This window comes from Nomascus leucogenys, chromosome 12, assembly GCF_006542625.1.
Source record: "Nomascus leucogenys isolate Asia chromosome 12, Asia_NLE_v1, whole genome shotgun sequence".
NCBI classification, from domain to species: domain Eukaryota; kingdom Metazoa; phylum Chordata; class Mammalia; order Primates; family Hylobatidae; genus Nomascus; species Nomascus leucogenys.
In genome coordinates, this window is record NC_044392.1 from 82,349,971 (window position 1) to 82,375,465 (window position 25,495).

Genomic DNA, 25,495 nt, shown 5'->3' on the forward strand with positions numbered 1-25,495 from the left:
TGTCTTTATAGCAGCATGATTTATAGTCCTTTGGGTATATACCCAGTAATGGGATGGCTGGGTCAAATGGTATTTCTAGTTCTAGATCCCTGAGGAATCGCCACACTGACTTCCACAATGGCTGAATGAACTAGTTTACAGTCCCACCAACAGTGTAAAAGTGTTCCTATTTCTCCACATCCTCTCCAGCACCTGTTGTTTCCTGACTTTTTAATGATGGCCATTCTAACTGGTGTGAGATGGTATCTCATTGTGGTTTTGATTTGCATTTCTCTGATGGCCAGTGATGATGAGCATCTCTTCATGTGTTTTTTGGCTGCATAAATGTCTTCTTTTGAGAAGTGTCTGTTCATGTCCTTTGCCCACTTTTTGATGGGGTTGTTTGTTTTTTTCTTGTAAATTTGTTTGAGTTCATTGTAGATTCTGGATATTAGCCCTTTGTCAGATGAGTAGGTTGCAAAAATTTTCTCCCATTCTGTAGGTTGCCTGTTCACTCTGATGGTAGTTTCTTTTGCTGTGCAGAAGCTCTTTAGTTTAATTAGATCCCATTTGTCAATTTTGGCTTTTGTTGCCATTGCTTTTGGTGTTTTAGACATGAAGTCCTTGCCCACGCCTATGTCCTGAATGGTATTGCCTAGGTTTTCTTCTAGGGTTTTTATGGTTTTAGGTCTAACATGTAAGTCTTTAATCCATCTTGAATTAATTTTTGTATAAGGTGTAAGGAAGGGATCCAGTTTCAGCTTTCTACATATGGCTAGCCAGTTTTCCCAGCACCATTTATTAAATAGGGAATCCTTTCCCCATTGCTTGTTTTTGTCAGGTTTGTCAAGATCAGATAGTTGTAGATATGCAGCATTATTTCTGAGGGCTCTGTTCTGTTCCATTGATATATGTCTCTGTTGTGGTACCAGTACCATGCTGTTTTGGTTACTGTAGCCTTGTAGTATAGTTTGAAGTCAGGTAGCGTGATGCCTCCAGCTTTGTTCTTTTGGCTTAGGATTGACTTGGCGATGCGGGCCCTTTTTTGGTTCCATATGAACTTTAAAGTAGTTTTTTCCAATTCTGTGAAGAGTCATTGGTAGCTTGATGGGGATGGCATTAAATCTATAAATTACCTTGGGCAGTATGGCCATTTTCATGATATTGATTCTTCCAACCCATGAACATGGAATGTTCTTCCATTTGTTTGTATCCTCTTTTATTTCATTGAGCAGTGGTTTGTAGTTCTCCTTGAAGAGGTCCTTCACATCCCTTGTAAGTTGGATCCCTAGGTATTTTATTCTCTTTGAAGCAATTGTGAATGGGAGTTCACTCATGATTTGGCTGTTTGTCTGTGATTGGTGTACAAGAATGTTTGTGATTTTTGTACATTGATTTTGTATCCTGAGACTTTGCTGAAGTTGCTAATCAGCTTAAGGAGATTTTGGGCTGAGACAATGTGGTTTTCTAGATATATAATCATGTCATCTGCAAACAGGGACAATTTGACTTCCTCTTTTCCTAATTGAATACCCTTTATTTCCTTCTCCTGCCTGATTGCCCTGGCCAGAACTTCCAGCACTATGTTGAATAGGAGTGGTGAGAGAGGGCATCCCTGTCTTGTGCCAGTTTTCAAAGGGAATGCTTCCAGTTTTTGCCCATTCAGTATGATGTTGGCTGTGGGTTTGTCATAGATAGTTATTATTATTTTGAGATACGTCCCATCAATACCTAATTTATTGAGAGTTTTTAGCATGAAGGGTTGTTGAATTTTGTCAAAGGCCTTTTCTGCATCTGTTGAGATAATCATGTGGTTTTTGTCTTTGGTTCTGTTTATATGCTGGATTACATTTATTGATTTGCATATGTTGAACCAGCCTTGCATCCCAGGGATGAAGCCCACTTGATCATGGTGGATAAGCTTTTTGATGTGCTGCTGGATTCGGTTTGCCAGTATTTTATTGAGGATTTTTGCATCAATGTTCATCAAGGATATTGGTCTGAAATTCTCTTTTTTGGTTATGTCTCTGCCAGGCTTTGGTATCAGGACGATGCTGGCCTCATAAAATGAGTTAGGGAGGATTCCCTCTTTTTCTATTGATTGGAATAGTTTCAGAAGGAATGGTACCAGTTCCTCCTCGTACCTCTGGTAGAATCCGGCTGTGAATCCATCAGGTCCTGGACTCTTTTTGGTTGGTAAGCTATTGATTATTGCCACAATTTCAGAGCCTGTTATTGGTCTATTCAGAGATTCAACTTCTTCCTGGTTTAGTCTTGGGAGGGTATATTTGTCGAGGAATTTATCCATTTCTTCTAGATTTTCTAGTTTATTTGCGTAGAGGTGTTTGTAGTATTCTCTGATGGTAGATTGTATTTCTGTGGGATCAGTGGTGATATCCCCTTTTTCATTTTTTATTGCATCTATTTGATTCTTCTCTTTTCTTCTTTATTAGTCTTGCTAGCAGTCTATCAATTTTGTTGATCTTTTCAAAACACCAGCTCCTGGATTCATTAATTTTTTAAGGGTTTTTTGTGTCTCTATTTCCTTCAGTTCTGCCCTGATTTTAGTTATTTCTAACCTGCTAGCTTTTGAATGTGTTTGCTCTTGCTTTTCTAGTTCTTTTGATTGTGATGTTAGGGTGTCAATTTTGGATCTTTCCTGCTTTCTCTTGTGGGCATTTAGTGCTATAAATTTCCCACTACACACTGCTTTGAATGTGTCCCAGAGATTCTGGTATGTTGTGTCTTTGTTCTCGTTGGTTTCAAAGAACATCTTTATTTCTGCCTTCATTTCATTATGTAGAACAGGGTAAGTTGTAGAGAGCAAGAGGCGGGCAAGGGATTGAGCATGTATGTAAGGTGATTTCTTTTTCAATTATACTTTAAGTTCTAGGGTACATGTGCAAGGTGTGCAGGTTTGTTACATAGGTATACATGTGCCATGTTGGTTTGCTGCACCCATCAACTCATCATTTACATTAGGTATTTGTCCTAATGCTATCCCTCCCCCAGCCCCTGATGCCCCGACCAGCCGTGGTGTGTGATGTTCCCCACCCTGTGTCCATGTGTTCTCATTGTTCAGCTCCTACCAATGAGTAAGAACATGCGGTGTTTGGTTTTCTGTTCTTGTGATAGTTTGCCTAGAATGATGGTTTCCAGCTTCATCCATGTCCCTGCAAAGGACATGAACTCATCCTTTTTTATGGCTGCATAGTATTCCATGGTATATATGTGTTTTCTTAATCTAGTCTATCATTGATGGACATTTGGGTTGGCTCCAGGTCTTTGCTATTGTGAGTAGTGCCACAAGAAACACATGTGTGCATGTGTCTTTATCATAGAATGATTTATAATCCTTTGGGTATATGCCCAGTATTGGGATTGCTGGGTCAAATGGTATTTCTAGTTGTAGATCCTTGAGGAATCGCCACACTGTCTTCCACAATGGTTGAACTAATTTACACTCCCACCAACAGTGTAAAAGCGTTCCTATTTCTCCACATCCTCTCCAGCATCTGTTGTTTCCTGACTTTTTAATGATTGCCATTCTAACTGACGTAAGATGGTATCTCACTGGTTTTGATTTGCATTTCTCTGATGACCAGTGATGGTGAGCATTTTTTCATGTGTCTGTTGGCTGTTTAAATGTCTCCTTTTGAATAGTGTCTGTTAATATCCTTTGCCCGCTTTTTGATGGCGTTGTTTTTTTCTTGAAAATTTGTTTAAGTTCTTCGTAGATTCTGGATATTAGCCCTTTGTCAGATGGGTCCATTGCAAAGATTTTCTCCCATTCTGTAGGTTGCCTGTTCAATCTGATGATACTTTCTTTTGCTGTGCAGAAGCTCTTTAGTTTAATTAGATCCCATTTGTCTATTTTGGCTTTTGTTGCCATTCCTTTTGGTGTTTTAGACATGAAGTCCTTGCCCATGCCTATGTCCTGAATGGCATTGCCTAGGTTTTATTCTAGGGTTTTTATGGTGTTAGGTCTTACATTTAAGTCTTTAATCCATCTTGAGTTAATTTTTGCATAAGATGTAAGGAAGGCATCCAGTTTCAGCTTTCTACATATGGCTAGCCAGTTTTCCCAGCACCATTTATTAAATAGGGAATCCTTTCCCCATTGCTTGTTTTTGTCAGGTTTGTCAAAGATCAGGTGGTTGTAGATGTGTAGTGTTATTTCTGAGGCCTCTGTTCTGTTCCATTGGTCTATATCTCTGTTTTGGTACCAGTACCATGCTGTTTTGGTTACTGTAGCCTTGTAGTATAGTTTGAAGTCAGGTAGCATGGTGACTCCAGCTTTGTTCTTTTGGCTTAGGATTGTCTTGGCTATATGGGCTCTTTTTTGGTTCCATGTGAACTTTAAAGTAGTTTTTTCCATTCTGTGAAGAAAGTCAGTGGTAGCTCGATGGGGATAGCATTGAATCTGTAAATTACTTTGGGCAGTATGGCCACTTTCATGATATTGATTCTTCCTATTCATGAGCATGGAATGTTCTTCCATTTGTTTGTGTCCTCTTTTATTTCGTTGAACAGTGGTTTGTAGTTCTCCTTGAAGAGGTCCTTCACATCCCTTGTAAGTTGGATTCCTAGCTATTTTATTCTCTATGTAGTAATTGTGAATGGGAGTTCACTCATGATTTGGCTGTTTGTCTATTATTGGTGTATAGGAATGCTTGTGATTTTTGCACATTGATTTTGTATCCTGAGACTTTGTTGAAGTTGCTTAGCAGCTTAAGGAGATTTTGGGCTGAGACAATGGGGTTTTCTAAATATACAATGATGTCATCTGCAAACAGAGACAATTTGACTTCGTCTTTTCCTAATCAAATACCCTTTATTTCTTTCTCTTGCCTGATTGCCCTAGCCAGAACTTCCAACACTATGTTGACTAGGAGTGGTGAGAGAGGGCATCCTTGTCTTGTGCCGGTTTTCAAAGAGAATGCTTCCAATTTTTTGCCTATCCAGTATGATGTTGGCTGTGGGTTTGTCATAAAAGCTCTTATTATTTTGAGATACGTTCCATCAATACCTAGTTTATTGAGAGTTTTTAGCATGAAGGGCTGTTGAATTTTATCCAAGGCCTTTTCTGCATCTATTGAGATAATCATGTGGTTTTTGTTGTTGGTTCTGTTTATGTGGTGGATTACGTTTGTTGATTTGCATATGTTGAACGGGCCTTATATCCCAGGGATCAAGCTGACTTGATCTTGGCAGATAAGATTTTTGATGTGCTGCTGGATTCGGTATTTTATTGAGGATTTTCGCATCAATGTTCGTCAGGGGTATTGCCCTAAAATTCTCTTTTTTTATTGTCTCTCTACCAGGCTTGGTATCAGGATGATGCTATCCTCCTAAAATGAGTTAGGGAGGATTCCCTCTTTTTCTGTTGATTGGAATAGTTTCAGAAGGAATGGTACCATCTCCTCTTTGTACCTCTGGTAGAATTCGGCTGTGAATCTGTCTGGTCCTGGACTTTTTTTGGTTGGTAGGCCATTAATTATTGCCTTAATTTCAGAACCTGTTATTGGTCTATTCAGAGATTCAACTTCTTTTTGGTTTAGTCTTGGGAGGGTGTATGTGTCCAGGAATTTACCCATTTCTTCTAGATTTTCTAGTTTATTTGCGTAGAGGTGTTTATACTATTCTTTGATGGTAGTTTGTATTTCTGTGGGATCAGTGGTGATATTTCCTTTATCAATTTTTATTGCATGTATTTGATTCTTCTCTCTTTTCTTCTTTATTAATCTTGCTAGAGGTCTATTTATTTTGTTGATCTTTTCAAAAAACCAGCTCCTGGATTCATTGATTTTTTGAAGGGTTTTTTGTGTCTCTATCTCTTTCAGTTCTGCCCTGATCTTAGTTATTTCTTGCCTTCTGCTAGCTTTTGAATTTGTTCGCTCTTGCTTCTCCAGTTCTTTTAATTGTGATGTTAGGATGTCGGTTTTAGCTCTTTCCTGCTTTCTATTGTGGGCACTTAGTGCTATAAATTTCCCTCTACACACTGCTTTAAATGTGTCCCAGAGATTCTTGTACGCTGTGTCTTTGTTCTCATTGGTTTCAAAGAACATCTTTATTTCTGCCTTCATTTCGTTATTTACCCAGTAGTCATTCAGGAGCAGGTTGTTCAGTTTCCATGTAGTTGTGCCGTTTTGAGTGAGTTTCTGAATCCTGAGTTCTAATTTGATTGCACTGTGGTCTGAGATACAGTTTGTTGTGATTTCTGTTCTTTTACATTTGCTAAGTAGTATTTTACTACCAATTATATGGTCAATTTTAGAATACGTGCGATATGGTACTGAGAAGAATGTATATTCTGTTGATTTGGGGTGGAGAGTTCTGTAGATGTCTATTAGGTCCACTTGTTCCAGAGCTGAGTTCAAGTCCTGGATATCCTTGTTAACCTTCTGTCTCATTGGTCTGTGTAATATTGACAGTGGGGTGTTAAAGTCTCCCATTATTATTGTGTGGGAGTCTAAGTCTCTTTGTAGGTCTCTAAGGACTTGCTTTATAAACCTGGGTGCTTCTGTATTGGGTGCATATATATTTAGGATAGTTAGCTCTTCTTGTTGAATTTATCCCTTTACCATTATGTAGTGGCCTTCTTTGTCTCTTTCGATCTTTGTTGGTTTAAAGTCTGTTTTATCAGAGACTAGGATTGAAACCCTTGCTTTTTTTTTTTTGCTTTCCATTTGCTTGGTAGATCTTCCTCCATCCCTTTATTTTGAGCCTATGTGCATCTTTGCATGTGAGATGGTCTCCTGAATACAGCACACTGATGGGTCTTGACTCTTTATCCATTTTGCCAGTCTGTGTCTTTTAATTGGGGCATTTAGCCCATTTACATTTAAGGTTAATATTGTAATGTTTGAATTTGATCATGTCATTATGATGATAGCTGGTTATTTTTTCTGTTAATTGATGCAGTTTCTTCATAGTGTCACTGGTCTTTACCATTTGGCATGTTTTTGCAGTGGCTGGTACCGGTTGTTCCTATTCATGTTTAGTGTATCCTTCAGGAGCTCTTGTAAGGCAGGCCTGGTGGTGACAAAAATCTCTCACCATTTGCTTGTCTGTAAAGGATTTTATTTCTCCTTCACTTATGCAGCTTAGTTTGGCTGGATATGAAATTCTGGGTTGAAAATTCTTTTCTTTAAGAATGTTGAATATTGGCCCCCACTCTCTTGTGGCTTGTAGGGTTTCTGCTGAGAGATCCGCTGTTAGTCTGATGGGCTTCCCTTTGTGGGTAACCTGACCTTTCTCTCTGGATGCCCTTAACAGTTTTTCCTTCACTTCCACCTGACAACTATGTGTCTTGGGGTTGCTCTTCTCGAGGAGTATCTTTGTGGTGTCTCTGTATTTCCTGAATTTAAATGTTGGCCTGCCTTGCTAGGTTATGGAAGTTCTCCTGGATAATATCCTGAAGAGTGTTTTCTAACTTTGTTCCATTCTCCCTGTCACTTTCCAGTGCACCAATCAAACATAGATTTGGTCTTTTCACATAGTCCCATATTTCTTGGAGGCTTTGTTCGTTTCGTTGCACTCTTTTTTCTCTATTCTTGTCTTCTTGCTTTATTTCATTAATTGGATCTTCAGTCACTGATACCCTTTCTTCCACTTGATTGAATCAGCTATTGAAGCTTGTGCATGCGTCATAAAGTTCTTGTGCAATGGTTTTCAGCTCCATCAGGTCATTTAAGTGCTTCTCTACACTGTTTATTCTAGTTAGCTATTTGTCTTACCTTTTTTCAAGGTTTTTAGCTTCCTTGTGATGGGTTAGAACATGCTCCTTTAGCTCAGAGAAGTTTGTTATTACTGACCTTCTGAAGCCTACTTCTGTCAACTCGTCAAACTCATTCTCCATCCGGTTTTTATCCCTTGCTGGCAAGGAGCTGTGATCCTTTGAAAGAGCAGAGGTGCTCTGTTTTTGGAATTTTCAGCTTTTCTGCTCTGGTTTCTCCCTATCTTTGTGGTTTTATCTACCTTTGGTCTTTGATGTTGGTGACCTACAGATGGGATTTTGGTGTGGATGTCCTTTCTGTTGATGTTGATGCTATTCTTTTCTGTTTGTTACTTTTCCTTCTAACAGACCTCTCAGCTGCAGGTCTGTTGGAGTTTGCTAGAGGTCCACTCCAGACCCTGTTTGCATGGGTATCACCCGTGGAGGCTGCAGAACAGCAAATATTGCTGCCTGATCCTTCCTCTGGAAGCTTTGTCCCAGAGGGGCACCCGCCTGTTTGAGGTGTCTGTTGGCCCCCTACTGGGAGGTGTCTCCCAGTCACGCTACGCAGGGGTCAGGGACCCACTTGAGGAGGCAGTCTGTCCATTATCGGAGCTCAAATGCCATGCTGAGAGAACCACTGCTCTCTTCAGAGCTGTCAGACAGGGATGTTTAAGTCTGCAGAAGCTGTCTGCTGTCTTTTGTTCTACTATGCCCTGTCCCCAGAGGTGGAATCTATAGAGGCAGTAGGCCTTGCTGAGTTGCGGTGGGCTCCGCCCAGTTTGTGCTTCCAGGCCTCTGTTTACAATGTGAGCTACTCAAGCCTCAGCAATGGCGGACGCCCCTTCCCCTGTCCAGCTGCAGCCTCGCAGGTCGATCTCACACTGCTGCACTAGCAGTGAGCAAGGCTCCATGGGTGTGGGACCCACCAAGCCAGGCACAGGAGGGTATCTCCTGGTCTTCCAGTTGCTAAGACTGTGGAAATAGCACAGTATTTTGTCAGGAGTGTACCGTTTCTCCAGAAACAGTCTGTCACGGCTTCCCTTGGCTAGGAAAGGGAAATTTGCTGACCCCTTGCACTTCCCGGGTGAGGCAATGCCCCACCCTGCCTCAGCTTGCCCTCTGTGGGCTGCATCCACTGTCCAACCAGTCCCAATTAGATGAACCAGGTACCTCAGTTGGAAATGCAGAAATCACCAGTCTTCTGCGTCGATCTTGCTGGGAGCTGCAGACGTGAGCTGTTCCTATTTGGCCATCTTGGAAGTGACTCCTTTTTTTTTTTTTTTTTTTTTGTGACAGAGTCTTGCTCTGTTGCCCAGGCTGTGGTTCAATGGCACGATCTCAGCTCACTGCAACCTCCACCTCCTAGGTTCAAGCAATTCTCCGGCCTCAGCCTCCCAAGTAGCTGGGACTACAGGCACCTGCCACCATGCCTGGCAAATTTTTTGTATTTTTAGTAGAGTTGGGGTTTCGCCATGTTGGCCAAGCTGATCTCAAACTCCTGACCTCAGGTGATCCACCCACCTCAGCCTCCCAGAGTGCTGGGATTACAGGCGTGAGCCACTGCGCCCAGCTGCAAGGTGATTTTAATGTACAAAGTGACTAATGATGGACATAGAATTTAAGCTCGGTAAGGAGTAAAGTTAGGACATACTAAATGCAAGAGACAGTGAAAAGGTGATTGGATCATTAGGTTGTAGAACCTGGTGTGGGTGACAGATGTTTGGAGTTAGGTTACTAAAAGGGGTGAACTGAAAAAATAGGTGTAAAGAATAGGATGCTTGAAAATAGTATTATGGAAAGATTATAGTTACAGTGTCTGGGGTGTGATCATGAGAGGGTGTTCTAAAGGAGAACATAGTGGCCAAGGTCATTGGACTAGAGAAAATTAAATAACTGAGATTTCAGAGTATCAGAAGATCTTTGGTTGTACATTTAAATCACACAGAATTATAATGTTGGAAAGCCACGTGATGGGGTGACCTTGGGGTCTACTAACTGCAACAAGGAGGGGTAGAAATGGTAAAGTCATAAAAAATGAGTTTCAGAGTTGAGGGATTTTTAGAGAGGATGGGGAGAGAATGGTGTAGAAGCAGCAAGGAGAACAGATGTATTCCCAGGCTCAGTGGTACAATGGGTATAGATGAAAAATACAGCAGTCTTTTGAAGGGTTGCAGAGAAAGCAGCTGTTTTCAGATGAGAGCCAATTTTCATTTAGGAGAGATGGAAAAAGGGGTCAGATGAAGGGATGCTAGAAGTTTATGGGAATAAATTCTGAAGATGAGAAATGACTTGGTGACTGATATAATTAGGAATACATAATTTAATAAGGTTAATGCTGATGGTCACGATAATAGTGAAGAGGCTGTGAGGGATGAAATAGGAAAGGTGAAGGGTTTTCTCTGGAGCACACAAAAGTCTGGGGGCTCTTCATTGTTGCCAGTGCTAGAGCACAGTATCATCTCCTGGAAGTAGTATAAGCACCATCACATATGATATGTATTTTGAGAAGACAACTATGAAAGTTGGAAACTATTAAAGGAAATCTGGTGATGTAGAAAAACCAAACTCAGTTTCTCCTAATATAGTCATAACAAGTTTCTGACACCAGATGTATGGAGTTCCCTGCCCCGCCCCCTGCCCTTTACGGCAAGCAAGCAAGCAGTTGTACCATGGACACCAGTTGGGTGTCCTCTAATTCAATTCCAACATTACCTACCTGGAGATAGTGTCAGATTTCACAGGTTGAGGGCTGAATCCCTCAAGACTGCCCCCACTTCCAATGCCAGTCTCAAGCCCTAGGATGTTTTACCTGTGCTCTAACAGACTGGCAATAAATCAGGATTCCCAGGCCCCCCTCCTTGGGTTTCGTTAATTTGCTAGATTGGCTTACAGAACTCAGGGAACTGCTTACTTACATTTAGTGGTTTACTATCAAGAATATTACCAAGGATACAGATGAAGCGATGCATAGGGCTAGGTATAGGGGAGGGGGCACTAAGTTTCCATACCCTGCCTGGATGCACCACCCTACTGGAAACTTCGTGCGTTCAGCTTCCAGAAGCTTTCTGAATCCAATCATTTTGGGTTTTTATGGAGGAATGATTGATTACATCATTGACCATTGGTAATCAACTTAATCTTCAGCCCCTCTCCCTTACTGGGGTGGGATGGGGGTGGGGCTGTGGGACTGAAAGGTCCAACCTTCTAATCACAGGGTTGGTTCCCTTGGCAACCAGCTCCCATCCTGAGGCTATCCAGGAGTCCCAGCTATCAGTCAACTCGATAGCATAAAGACACTTATCACTTTGGAGATTCCAAGGATTTTAGGAGTTATATCCCAGGAAGTGGGAACAAAGAGCAAATATATATTTCACAGTATCACATATGTTAAATCTGGGAGTGATGTAATCAAACTGTGTTTAGGATTCATTGCTTTAAAGGAAGATGACTAACTGGGATAAAATTGGAAGTAGGGAAGCCTTGGGAGTTAAGTAAGAAATGATGGGAGCCTGAGTATAGATGTATGGATAGTTTTTGTTTCCTTTTTTTAATTGACTAAATTTATGACATATTCTGTTAGTAGGGATATAGTTTTAAAGATGAAGAAAGGGCAGATTTGAGAACTTTATAGTAGGTAAAATTGGCAAAATTTGGTCATTGATTGGGTTTAGAATAAAACATGGATGAGGGTTTTTGCTTGGATAACTGGGCAGATGAAGGTGCCAATACTTGAGATAGAGAATACAGAGCAAGAATCTGGGGGTCTTGTGCTTTTAAAAAAATGTATTATAAAAATTTAAAAACATTCAGAAAAGTACTAAAAATAATATAGCACATGCCCATGTACCCATCACCCAGCTTCAATAATTATGAACATTTTGCCAATTTTGTTTTATCTATCCTCCTTCTTTTCTTGCTGTAGTATAACAAGTCCTAAACATAATTCATCTGTAAGTCTTTTAAGGATGCTTCCCTAATGATAAGGGCTTTTTTAAGAAAACAAATAACCACCATGCTATTATGACACCTAACAAGATTTTATTACCTTTTGTAAAAATTTTTTGAGAGAGGGTTTCACTCCCATTGCCCAAGCTGGAGTGAAGTGGCATGATCTTGGCTCACTGAAACCTCTGCCTCCGGGGCTCAAGCAGTTCTCCTGCCTCAGCCTCCCAAGTAGCTGGGACTGCAGGCACACATCGTCCTACCTGGCCAATTTTTGTATTTTTGGTTAGAGATGGGGTTTCACCATGTTACCCGGGCTGGTCTCGAACTTCTGGACTCAAGCGATGTGGCTGCCTTTGGCCTCCCAAGGTACTGGGATTACAGGTGAGAGCCACTGTTCCTGGCCTAACACCTAACAAGATTAACAATAATTTTTTAATATATATCTAATAACCAGAGAGAGAATAGGTTTTTAAGGAATTTAAATATATTTTAATATGTAAATATATGTATATTTAATATAGAATTATATGTAAATGTGTATATATAGTTTTTGAGATAGGGTCTCACTCTGTGGCCTAGGTTGGAGTGCAGTGGCACAACCATGGCTCACTGCAGCCTCAACCTCCCAGGCTCAAGTGATCCTTCCACCTCAGCCTCCTGAGTAGCTGAGACTTACAGCCATGCCCAAGCATGCCTGGCTAATTTAAAATTTTTGTTTTGTAGAGGTGAAGTCTCACTATGTTGTACAGACTGGTCTTGAACTCCTGGGCTCAAGTGATCCTCCCACCTTGGCTTCCCAAAGTGCCGGAATTACAGATCTGAGCCACCATACCTGGCCAGGAGATACTTTGAATAAGAGGGGGTGAGATTACCTAAAGAGGTGACAAGAGAAAAGGGCTCAGGAGTGAACTCTAGAGAGTACCAGCACTTAAAATGAGCCCAGGAAAGAAGTCAGAAGTGGTAGAAATACACAGAAACTGGTGTAGTAGAGTTTCAGAAGGATAGAGGTGATCAGTACTGTTAAATGCAACATAGAGGTACGCTGAAAAGCATCTATTGGATTTAGGAAGTAAGATGGCATTAGTAATCTTAGCAAAAACAGTTTAAGTATAGTGTTGGAGACAAATCAGAGTGGAGTTGATAAAAGAATGAATGACAGATGAGAAAAAGGAGATGACTAGTGTAAGCTATTCTTTAAAAGAGTTTAGATGAATAAGGAAGGAGAGGTAATAGCTAGAAGACATGAGCTAAGGGTAGGAAGGTAATGGAGATGGGAAGACTTGAGCATGTGAGCATGTTTATCGCTGTTGGGGTGCAAACTGTTGAGGGAAAAATACAAGTGTTTATGAGATAACTGAAATAATGTGGCTTATGAGCAAATGGCTGGACATAGTATCAAGGACATAAGGAATGTCCTAGAGAGGAAAAACTAATGGGTATCAAGGTAAGAAAACATGTTGAGAAATTTGTAGCAGGAATGGGATCTTACAATTGAGGGGAATCAAACCCACTGGCCTCAGATTTCTAGGTGAAGGAGAGATGATCTCTTAATAATGAGGAGGTAGAAATAGGCATTGAGTAAAAGGGCTTAAGGAAACTGGTAAAGGTTTGGAATACTGAGGGGAAAGGAAAGAGATGGTGGAAGCATGAGTCAGGAGTACTGAGCACTCAGTGGTGCTTGGAAACCACAACTGTAGTGGTAACAGTCTGTATTTTTTTATCCAGCAATACTCAGCTCCCTGTGTGTAGAATTAGAGAAGGTAGATTGTAGTTATTTTTCCAAGGCTGGCATTTTTCTGGGTAGATACTGCTGAAGGAAATACAGGATGCAGATAGTTCAACTGGTCAATAATCCACGATTCAGGTTGGATAGGGAAAGAAGGGGAGTTAGCAGGGAATGCCTAGGTAGGTCAAAATGAAGGAATCACAGGACTGGAAAAGTCAGAAGTAGAAAAGCAGATTGCTAGGAGAGAGAGGATGAGAGATTTTTGTCAGAAAATGGGATGTTGGAGTTTAAAGTATCAAATACAGAATAGTTCCAGATGTTCAGAGATCTGGCATGGGATTAGGTACTGAAATGGATTAGAACTAAAGGTCACTAGAATTTAGAAATTGGGAACCATGAGAGTGGATGCAACGACTTGCTGCTTGATTGAAAAATAAATTAATAATAATAAAGAACCATGAGACTAGCCTGTTATAGGGGTTATCTGCATGAACATTCAATTTTCCCAGGATCATAGCAGGAATTGGGTAGAGAAAAAGATTATGAGAAGGTGCCAGAGTCTTCAGTGAATGTCAGGAAATTACCAGGAAGTCAGCATATGACAGAGAAAAGGACAGTATGTTATCTGCATCAAAGGAGAATGTGTTTTTGTTGAAAAGTACAGAAAAAGCCAATACTACAATACTATGCTAAGCCCCTACCTGTACTCCCCTACCCAACAGCTGCCTTCTAGGCCCTGTGGTATAAAAGGTGTGAGAATGAGCATCTCCTACCAGAAATCAGACAGGTTTAGTTAAAGCAGTGAAGCAGAACAAGCATCCTGTGAAGAGACTAAGGATGTAGGTGAGTGGTTCTAAAATCTCAGTAGAAGGAACATTGCAAGTAGAAAGAGCCAGCAGTAAGGATGCACATAGCAGTCTAGAAGTAGAGGTGAGACCAGCTAGGAGATGAAATGAGATGTCTTCTGTTCTGTGCTGGAGAAGTACTGGTAAGTGTGGTGTGGTTGGGATTCACGGGCCTCAGCCATCCTTACTTTGGTACAAGTTATTTTGGTACAGAACCACTGGAATGTCTCAAAGGCTGTAGTACAGGAACATTCCTGAAAGGACAAAAGCCGCCATGAATATTGAGAAGTTGTATGGTGGCAGGTACAGCCTGGGTCTGAGCAAGACTGCTAGATGGTGTGTGGATAGATAGTGAAGACCCAGATTTGGGAACAGATTGGACCTCAGATATCCAGAGCAGCACTGTAGAATCTAGTTGCATATAATGATGTTTTAAAGAGGGTATCTTAGGCTGGGCATGGTGGCTCACGCTTGTAGGCCCAGGCCTTTGGGAGGCCAAGGTGGGCAGATCACTTAAGCCCAGGAGTTCAAGACCAGCCTGGGCTACATGGCGAAACCCCATCTCTATAAAAAATACAAAAAATACAAAATAAAAAAAAATAGTGGGCATGGTGGCATATACCTGTAGTCCCAGCTACTCAGGAGACTGAGGAGGGTGGATTGCTTGAGCCTGGGGAAGTCAAGGCTGCAGTGAGCCATGATCATGCCATTACACTCCAGCCTGGGTGACAGAGTGAGACCTTGTTGCCAAAAAAAAAAAAAAAAAAAAAAAAACAGGGCTACCTTACTCTGGAAAAAACACATGTAGCATTGGCTGAATAAAGAAATGGAGCTTCATGATTAAGGATATTTGGAATCAGAGTGCAATAAACTTTTTGTCTTGTAGCTATAACAAGAATGCATGGCTTTGAAAATCACTGCAGTAGTATATATTTAGCATCTGGTCGCTGAATAGCAGTCTCTTGTGACTGAGGATGATTTTCCATGGTTCTTTTTTGTATTCTGAAATGACTAATGGAACCATCTGGGATCAGCAGATTTTTAACTCCCTGAAGGCTGGAAAAGACTTACTTGGCTTTATGATTCCCCACAAAGTCAGGCCCAGCACCTTGCACTTAAGTGTTTATTGAATAAAAGAGTGACTTGTGTGGAAGTTATTCATTCTGCTTTAGCTATTTTTGTCATTCATTCCCTTTTAACTCTTATATGGTAGTTTGTTGTGACTTTAACTTTCTTACGCTTTTTTTATGGAGCTGCTCAATAAATATTTGACATAGGTAGTATGCCATTTTATGGCTCATCCAGTGTCACACAACTAGTAAATTGTAGAGCCAAAACTCATAATCAATGTCAGTGGATTCTGAAGGTAGGTGCTTTCCGGTACACTAGAATTAGTACAAGAGGCATAGGAGTGATCCTGTTTCCTGAGCATAAAGCTTTATTTAGCCCTGTGGTCCTACCCACTCATGCAAGGATGCTTCTCTTTCTCGTCTCACATGAGAACCCTGATGACTGAGAGATCAACAGTGTTTCCTCAGGCCCAGCTGCCCTGCCCAGTGTTCCTGCATCCCACTCTCTACAGGCAGACAGTGTTAGTGGAGGGTTGTTCCTAGAGTATTCTTCATCTTAGTTGCTTTACCCTTGCTTCATATATTTGTATGTCTCACATTTCAGATTGCTCTCAAATATCCCTGAAGCAATTTTTTTAAAAAAAATTGTGGTGAAATATACATAAAATTCATCATTTTAAACTTTTTTTAAACTGTGATTCTGAATTAATTTAGAATACTTCTGATGTATAAAATGCTATGTAAAATACAATTTTGCTGTTGGCTTCTGTATTAGTTTTTCATTGCTGTATAACAAATTCCTACAAACTTAGCAGTTTAAAACAGCATACCTTTGTTATCTCACAGTTTATGGATCAGGAGTCCAGCCACAGCTTAATTGGGTCCTCTGCTCAGGGTCTCACTGGGCTACAGGCCAGTTGTTGACTGGGCTTGTAGTCTTATCAGAAGCTTAACTGGGGAAAGATCCACTTCCAGGTTTCCTCCATTGGCAGAATTCATTTCCTCCAAGCTGTAGGACTGAGGTCCCCATTTACTTGCTGGCTGTCAGTCAGGGACCACATTTAGCTTCTAGGAGCTGCCTGTAGTTGGTCCCTTGCCATGTAGTTCTGTCCATGAGCCTTCTCATAGCATGGCAGCTTAGTTCTTTAAAGCCAGCAAGGGAGTTTCTGACTCTCAGGGAAGGCCTGGACCCCCTTTAAAAATATACCTGATTAAGTTAGGGCCACCCAGGATAGTCTCCTTTCTGAATAACTCAAAATCAACTGATTTGGGACCTTAATTACATCTGCAGAAACCCCTTCACTTTTGTCATATAATCTAATCATGGAAGTGACATCTTGGCACATTCTGTTGGTTGAAAGCAAGTCTCATAGGTCCCACTCACACTCAAAGGGAGTGATTACACTCCCCTTGGTGAGAATACGGAGTTTGAATACGGGGTGGGGGGCATCTTAGAGTCTATGTACTATGGTCTCCTGTTTTATCCATTTCATAGGGTTTTTTATCAGCAATTGGACACCCTTTCCCCAAAATGATTTTTAATCATGGAAGGAAAAAGAGAACTTGGAATTACCTTGAATTTGAAGAAGAAGAAGATAAACAATTAGCAGACTCAATGGCTTCTCTGGCATATCTAGTATTTGTACAGGGCATCCGTATTGATCAGCTTCCAATGGTCTTAAGGTAAGAGTTAGTGTTTGGTTTATTCATGTATTCTAAAAGGAATTTCATAAAATTCTCATTTATCTAATGTCTAATATATGCATATTAACATACTAATACATTTTAAATAAATAATAAAGGCTATTTTTAATAAGAATGATCCCAGCTATAATCTGTTAAAGATAGCAGTAGACAAGTAATGAAAGCGGGGAGTGTTGAAATAGGTGTAAGGGAATGGTGGGGACAAGAATCAGAAGATGATAAACTGGGCTTGGTTTTGAGGTTTTTGAGACCACCCTGGAACTAGCCAGGTACCCAGGGGTATCATCATCTTTTCACTGGATGACTGCTGTAATCCTGAGTGGATATTTATATATCCACTTTTACTTCCTTTTAATTTAACACATTCTCAACATATCAGAAAGTGAAGCCTTAAAAGAAGTCCCTTACTGAAAACCCTCCAGTGGCTTTTTATTGCTTTAAGAATAAAGTCTTAATGCCTTTGCATAACTTCTGAGACAAACTTATGCCTGGTCTGGTCTCTGCTTAATTGACCTGATTCATCTCCTACCACCTTTCCTCTTGTTTACTATGCTCCAGTGACACAGACCTTTTGTTTCTTGTTTAAATGTTATGAATTTTCCTATTTGGCCTTTGTATATGCTTAAAATTCTCTTTATCTTTAAATGTCACTTTCTGAAGAAGGCCTTCACTCACCACCCAATTTAGGTTGAATCCTTCCATTATAATTACCTTGACCTTGTCTTCTTTTCCCACAATGTTTATTAAAATTATTTTTAAAATGTATAATTTTATAATGTAATACCTTCTGGACTTTGAGTTCTATAATAAGGATTGTGTATTTGTCTTATAGGCATTGGGCATTTGTGTGAGTTTGTATATTTATATATGAATATACCTAGGAGTATATTTATGTAAATGTTGCAATAATGGCTATCATTTGCATGTTCACCATATATGAAGCATTATGCTAATAACTTTATATGCATTATCTCATCCTTATAATAAGCCTGTGAAATAGAGCATTCTCTTATTTTACAGATGAAAATAACAGGCTTAGACAAGTTAATATACCACCAAAGATCTAACTACTTTGTGGCATAGGTGGGATGCAGATAGCTCTGTCTGACCCCAGAGCCTATACTCTTAAGCATCACATTCTATCACCAAAATAACTTATACAGCATATGTGTATTAATTTGCTAGGTCTCCTGTAAAAATGTGCTACCAACTGGATGGTTAAAATAACAGAAATAGTTTGTCTCATAGTTCTGAAGGCTCCTTCTGAGGGTTGTGAAGGAGAATCTTCATGCCTCTCCCCCGGCTTCTGGTGATTTGCTCACAATCTTTGATGGTCTTTCTTTGGCTTGTAGATGCATTATCCTGTTCTCTGCCTTCATGTTCATATGCTTTTCTCCCTGTGTGCTTGTGTCTGTCTCCAAACTTTCCTTTTTCATAAGGACAACAGTCATATTGGATTAGGGCCCACCCTAATAATCTCATTTTAAATTGATTACCTCCATAAAAACCCCTGTCTCCAAATAAGGTCAAATTCTGAGGTACTAGAGGTTAGGAGTCCAGCATATCTTTTTTGGGGGAGATACAATTCAACCCATAACAGTATGTATGTGTGTACATATCTCTGTGTGTGTGTATAATATATATATTTGTTTTGTTTCTATTTTAGCCCATTGTACCTTTTGCAGTTTAATATGGGGCACATTGAAGTCTTTTTGCAAAGGTAAGATCGTTTAGATGGTATCTCAAAGTGAAATAGTCATGTTAAAATAGTCCTTGTTAAGATCAGCAGAGACTGCCTTTTCTTTGCTAGGCTTTAATTAATTAATTGGTTATTTTATAAAGCAGCGAGGCAAATAACTCATGAGAGAGACAGAAATGAGTCAAAGAGGTTTTACACCAAAGTCTCTTTTATTTTAAACCTAATACAGTATTAAGATTTTGTCTTAAGGGCTTTTCCAGTCATCTGTTTCTAAGGTTTCTTCTTTTATTCCAAAAGTTGGTAAATTAAAACACCTCTACCCCACTGCATCCTCCTCCATCTTAAGGAAGGGCAGTCAATAAAAGAAGTTCATCCATATTTTTCCTTCATGGACACAGTCTGTGAATTGCATCAAAAGGAAGGAGGTGTCTTGACTTCCACCTTTTATAATTTAGATTATTGACAGTGATATCATTCAATTACAACTCTTCTCATTTGAGGTGCTAAGCAGCAGGACTTTCTATTTAAAAAAAAAAAAAAAGCCAGGCATGGTGGCTCATGCCTATAATCCCAGCACTTTGGGAGACCAAGGCGAGAGGATTGCTTGACCCCAGGAGTTCGAAACCAGTCTCTCTCTCTACAAAAAATATAAAAAATTAGCCAGGCGTGGTGGCGCATGCCCATTGTCCCAGCTACTTGGGAGGCTGAGGTGAAAGAATCACCTGTGCCTGGGAGGTCTAGGCTGCAGTGAGCAGAGATCATGCCACTGCAGTCCAGCCTGGGCAGCAGAATAAGACCCTGTCTCAAAAGAAAAATAAAAAGGAAATTACAGAGTAACAGGTATACGTAATTTCTAGACAGAAATTAAAGAATTTCGCAAAACTGTATGCTTTGTTTTCTTTCACTATAACATGTAACATGTTTAAATTATCCCCTGAGATCAGTTAGGGCTTTGCAATTATCCTCTAGGAACACTAGTGACAGTTTATCAATCCCATCTCTTACCAGGTGAAAGAAGATTTGTAACATGGCAATGTCCAAAGCCTCAGCATACAAGGCAGGAATTTCCAAGGGTCTCCTGGCACAAGTAGTTACTAACTCTGTAAATTTGCTGTATTATGTATATCTTAATGATTTTATATTCATTACATTTAGTTTGTGTTGTTCATACAGTGATAATATGTATTGTTTTGATTCTAAGTCCTATATTCTTGAGATTTCCAAACTGCAGAGTCATTGAGTCTTTTTTTGAATAAAAAGAATTGGAAAGATTTTACAGATCAACTGGAATATATAGCATTGGTTATATCGGGTATAGTTGGTTTCTTAGCACTTGTTGAAGATCTATTGTTTTGAAGTTAGGAAATAATCCCTGAGTAGATTTATTTTGGTCAGATTTAGCAGCCTTAGTCAAACCAAAAGACAGATCAAAGATGGATTAAAACTTTTGATCAAGTTCTTCAACAGAATTTTTCCTTAATGATATGCATTTTAAAAGTGTTAAAATTTCAATTTTTGCTGGGTTTTTCATAGGATGAAGTATCATTCTAAAATAGTTTACAAATTCATGATAAATTTTAATATTATTTTTCAGAACAGAAGAGTCTGTTATCTCCAAAGGATTGGTAAGATGTTTGTTTCCATTATAACTTAAATACATAGTTATGTCAACAAATAACAGCTATTGACTTCACTATATATGTATCTGCATATATTTTAATCTGTAGGAGCTGCTGGAGAATAGTTTATTGAGAATAGAAGACAATAGTCTACTTTACCAGTACTTAGAAATCAAGAGTTTTCTTACTGTACCTCAGGTAAAGAAAATATGTATTCTAATATTGAAAATAGCCCTTTGCCTGTTCTGAACTTAAAGTAAGGTCTTTTCTGATTCCTTTCCCACTCTGCAACCTTTGAAAGCTCTGGTGTAATGCTGTCCAATAGAACTTTGACAATATGAAAGCCACTAGCCAAACTGAACACTTGAAATGTGACTAAGGAACTAATTTTTTTTTTTTTTTTTTTTTTTGAGATGGAGTCTTGCTCTGTTGCCCAGGCTGGAGTGCAGTGGCACCATCTCAGCTCACTGCAAGCTCCACCTCTTGGGTTCACGCCATTCTCCTGCCTCAGCCTCCTGAGTAGCTGGGACTACAGGCACCCACCACCACACCCAGCTAATATTTTTGTATTTATAGTAGAGACGGAGTTTCACTGTGTTAGCCAGGATGGTCTCAATCTCCTGACCTCGTGATCCACCCACCTCGCCCCCCAAAGTGCTGGGATTACAGGCGTGAGCCACCACGCCCAGCCGGAACTAAGTTTTAAATTTTAATTTTAATTTATTTAAACATGAATAGCTATTAGAGGCCACCATTATTGATAGCACAGCATCCAGTAGAAAAGCATAACTTTCTTCTTTTAACACTTTATTTCTGTAGTGATCTTGGAAAATGAAGCTCCTTTATGTTTCTCATAACTGAAGTTCTCAGGACTCCATCCAAGGCATCCACTGACTCATTACCAGAAAGACTAATATACATTTTGTTTTTCCCTCTTATGGTTTATTTTGCCCAGTACTCTTTGTTAGTTATGATGTCCAAGGAAACCCTTAGATTTCAGTGTGGGAACCGGTTTTCCTAATATTTAAATAGAAAAACATGGTTTTTGTTAACATATTGTTTGATTGTTTTTAATTAATATTTCTGTAGATTTGATTTCATTTTCTTGCCACTGTAGACATAATCGAAAATTATCATTTGCTTTTATAAGTACACTGTGTGACACTCTACTCAATATCACTTAAAAAATCAATTGTAGTTAGCTTTCTGGAATGGAAGGCTTAGAGAAAAACCAATTTACTTCACTTTTAAATCTCCTACCCTCACTTCTTTGAATTTTTAGTATCCTATTGATGTATCATAGTTGTTTGTTTGCAGTCAGTCAGTATAATCTGTTTACATCTGAATTTTACATTTTTTTATTTCCAGGGCTTAGTGAAAGTAATGACACTTTGCCCCATTGAGACACTGGTATGTAAATGTTTGGTGACTAAAAAATAATGAGTTACAGTGAGAAAATTTGACAAATAATTTAATCTTCTTTTTAAAATTTTTAATTTGTGAAATTTTTATATATTTAGGAGGTACAAGTGTGGATGTGTTACATGCATAAAATGGATAGTGATGAAGTCTGGGCAATCTTTATTCATTTTATATAATAATATTATTTGTTCCATTTTAGAGGAAAAAGAGTTTAGCTATGCTTCAGCTGTATATTAACAAGCTGGATTCACAAGGCAAATATACATTATTTAGGTATGTATCAAGCATGGCTAATTGCTAAGTGTGTGGTTGATTAAAAGTCATGTTAATGCCATGTAACTGTTTTAGGGTGTAGTATGTTGGTATGTTTTACATGTAATTCAACTCTGGTTGGAAGCCATATTATAAATTCTCAGTGATGGCTAGAGAAAGGGTTAATCAAATATTTCAGATACATACTATATGTCTATATTTTGTATGAATAATAGTATATATTGCAGTTCAGTCAATTGGAATACTCTAAATTTGAAATAGACTTAAAAATAATTAAACTGAGATTGATGATGCTCCTGCTGGAACTTTATGTATGTCACTAATCTCCATTACTCACAGTTCAAATTGATGGCTCTAGAATTACAACTTTGATAGGCTATGCACTATGTTAATAGTAAGAGTTTACTAATAGTGCTCTTTGAGGTGGATAAGATTCTAGCAACTCTCTAAGTTAAAGATTGGTAAACTTTCTAATTTTCTGTGAAGAGCCAAATAGTAAATATAGGTTTTATGGGCTATACAGTCTCTGTTGCAACTGCTCAACTTTGACTTTGTATTTGGGATGGGTGTGTTCCAGTAAAACTTTATTGATAAAATTGGGCAGCAGGCTGGATTTGCTAAAATGTCTTACTTGGGATTGGCCAATATTGGCACTGTTCTTTTTTGAGGGGTGCAGCAGTGTGATCATGGCTCACTGCAGCCTTGACCCTTGACCTCCCAGCTTCAGGTGATCCTCCCACCTCAGCCTCCCAGGTACCTGGGACTACAGGTGCATGCCATCATGCCCAGCTAATTTTTTTGTGGAGACGGGGTTTTGCCATGTTGCCCAGGCTGGTCTCAAACTCCTGGGCTCAAGCGATTCACCCACCTCAGCCTCCCAAAGTGTTGAGGTGATACGCATGAGCCACCATGCCCAGCCAACACTCCTGATCCTATCTTTTCTGGTTTTCTATTGATAGAGCAAGTTTACGAAATCTCAATTCTTAGATATTATACCAGCTTTCCTGTTCTGTTCTATCTCTACCAATAAATCCCCTTTTTTTCTTAAGCTAGTCATATCTAGTTTTTTGCAATTAAGCTACTCTAGCACTAGACTACTTTCACAGGAAATAATTTGGGGATTTTTTAGACCATTATATTAGTGCCCTTTCTTGCCATGTTAAATTATTGTAACTATGTTCATAAAAATATTCAAATTTGGTTTGATAGAAATGGCTTGTTGGAAGATCCAATTATAAATAAGTATTTACCGGCTGGGCGCAGTGGCTCATGCCTGTAATCCCAGCACTTTGGGAGGCTGAGGTGGGCGGATCACAAGGTCAGGAGTTCGAGACAAGCCTAGCCAACATGGTGAAACCCTGTTTCTACTAAAAATACAAAAAATTAGCCAGGCATGGTGGCGGGCGCCTTGTAATCTGAGCTACTCAGGAGGCTGAGGCAGGAGAATCGCTTGAACCCAGGAGGCGGAGGTTGCAGTGAGCCGAAATCATGTCATTGCACTCCAGCCTGGGTGACAGGGCGAGACTGTCTAAAAATAATAAAAATAAATAAGAATTTACCATTTAGTGAGAGCAATAACTATTACAGGTGACTTTGTAATTGGTTGATCACCTTGCTAATTACCATTACTGTGGGGTTTTTATTCCTAGAAGTAACATATGGCCTCTTTGAATTTGTAAAACTTTTATCACCATTTAATTCTAATGCTGTCCAGGATAATTTCACATCTAATGTAATTTTGCTTTCAAGGTGCTTATTGAATACAAGTAATCACTCAGGTGTGGAGGCTTTTATTATTCAAAATATCAAAAATCAAATTGATATGTCATTAAAGGTAAGAACATAGCCAAAGTGTCAATTACCAATTTATTTCGTAGGGTATATTTATTCATATGTAGAATACATTAATGTGAGTTATTGCTCTATCTCTAGTATTACTATTACTTAAATACTATTAAGGCATATATTTTCCCCTATTTCTACTATGTTTTAAAAACTCTGAATTTGGAAATTTTGTTAATTATAAATTTAAATTGTATTCTTTGAGCTTTTTTTTTGAGACAGGGTTTCACTCCTATCAATCACCAGATTGGAGTGTGGTGGCATGATCTCGGCTCACTGCAGCCTCCACCTCCTGGGCTCAAGCAGTCCTCCCAACTCAGCCTCCTGAGTAATTGGGACTACAGGTGCCCACCACTGTGCCTGGCTGAATTTTAATTTTGTAGAGATGGAGTTTCACGGTGTTGCCCAGGCGTGTCTTGAACTCCTGAGCTCAAGTGATCCACCCACCTTGGCCTCCCAAAATGCTGGGATTACAGGTGTGAGTCATCACACTGGGCCTCTTTGAGCTGATATTGTGGCTTATTTTTGCTTTGTTATATGCTTCTGAAAATGAATGGAAACTTAAGTCTCTTCTGTTTCTGAGTGCTCAGTAATTCTAAATGGAAAACAGAGTGACCAATGTTCTCAAACTGGCAGGGTTTGTTCCTGGTGTCTGGAAAGTGAATGAAAGTATAGAAATTAGGGCCGGGCGCAGTGGCTCACGCTTGTAATCCCAGCACTTTGGGAGGCCGAGGCGGGCAGATCATGAGGTCAGGGGATCGAGACCACGGTGAAACCCCGTCTCTACTAAAAATACAAAAAAATTAGCCAGGCGTGGTGGCGGGTGCCTGTAGTCCCAGCTACTCGGAGAGGCTGAGGCAGGAGAATGGCGTGAACCTGGGAGGCGGAGCTTGCAGTGAGCCGAGATTGCGCCACTGCACTCCAGCCTGGGCAACAGAGTGAGACTCCGTCTCAAAAAAAAAAAAAAAAGTATGGAAATTAAAGTTAAAAAATGTATTTTAAATGTGTAATTATTTTTGTAGTGTCAAGGTATTAGAAAAACACATGAATTATCAAGCTATTATTTAAAGCCTTTCTCAATTTTTCGTTTGCTTTTCAGAGAACACGTAACAACAAATGGTTTACAGGACCACAGTTGATTTCCCTTCTTGATTTGGTACTTTTTCTCCCAGAGGGTGCGGAAACAGATTTACTGCAAAACTCAGATAGGTGAGGTGACCATTCCTAAAGTTCACATAGTAAATTCAGAATAAAATGTGAGACGTCTGCTTAGGGGACCTAAAGTAATACAATGTCTTTTCCTGTGATTTTATGATCTATGGCTAATACATTAAGTTACGTATTTTTCATATTTAAGTGATTTGATAATGTGTAGAAACAAAATAAAAAGCTCCTCTTTCTAGATGAATGACCAACACTATGATTTGATAGCTTTTATGTACCCAGCATTCCACAGAAATTTGCAATGACAGCATTTGTGACTTAAAACTAAAAATCTGTGTATATAATTTATGTGTTTAGGTTTTGTTGTTTTATTGTTTTCCAGGTCATTTTTTTTTTCATGTATAACATATAATCAGTTTCAGTATATGGGAATGGATATTGAGAAATGGTTAAAAGCATTTAAAAAGTAATCTTAAAATTTAGAAAG

At 39.4% G+C, this 25,495-nt stretch overlaps 1 protein-coding gene across 2 annotated transcripts in view; it reads left to right on the forward strand.

Moving 5' to 3' along the window:
* The window catches only part of GLMN (glomulin, FKBP associated protein), a 45,080-nt gene that overhangs the window by 13,876 nt on the left and 5,709 nt on the right, over nt 1-25,495 (forward strand). Inside the window, exons 8-15 of one of the 2 annotated variants that reach the window (XM_030825044.1) lie at nt 16,781-16,968; nt 18,656-18,709; nt 20,283-20,313; nt 20,416-20,505; nt 21,676-21,717; nt 21,929-22,002; nt 23,752-23,836; nt 24,944-25,053. In XM_030825044.1, the coding sequence (XP_030680904.1) occupies nt 16,781-16,968; nt 18,656-18,709; nt 20,283-20,313; nt 20,416-20,505; nt 21,676-21,717; nt 21,929-22,002; nt 23,752-23,836; nt 24,944-25,053 (674 nt within the window). The remainder of the gene's footprint in view (nt 1-16,780; nt 16,969-18,655; nt 18,710-20,282; nt 20,314-20,415; nt 20,506-21,675; nt 21,718-21,928; nt 22,003-23,751; nt 23,837-24,943; nt 25,054-25,495) is intronic. The other variant, XM_030825045.1, reaches the window with a different exon arrangement.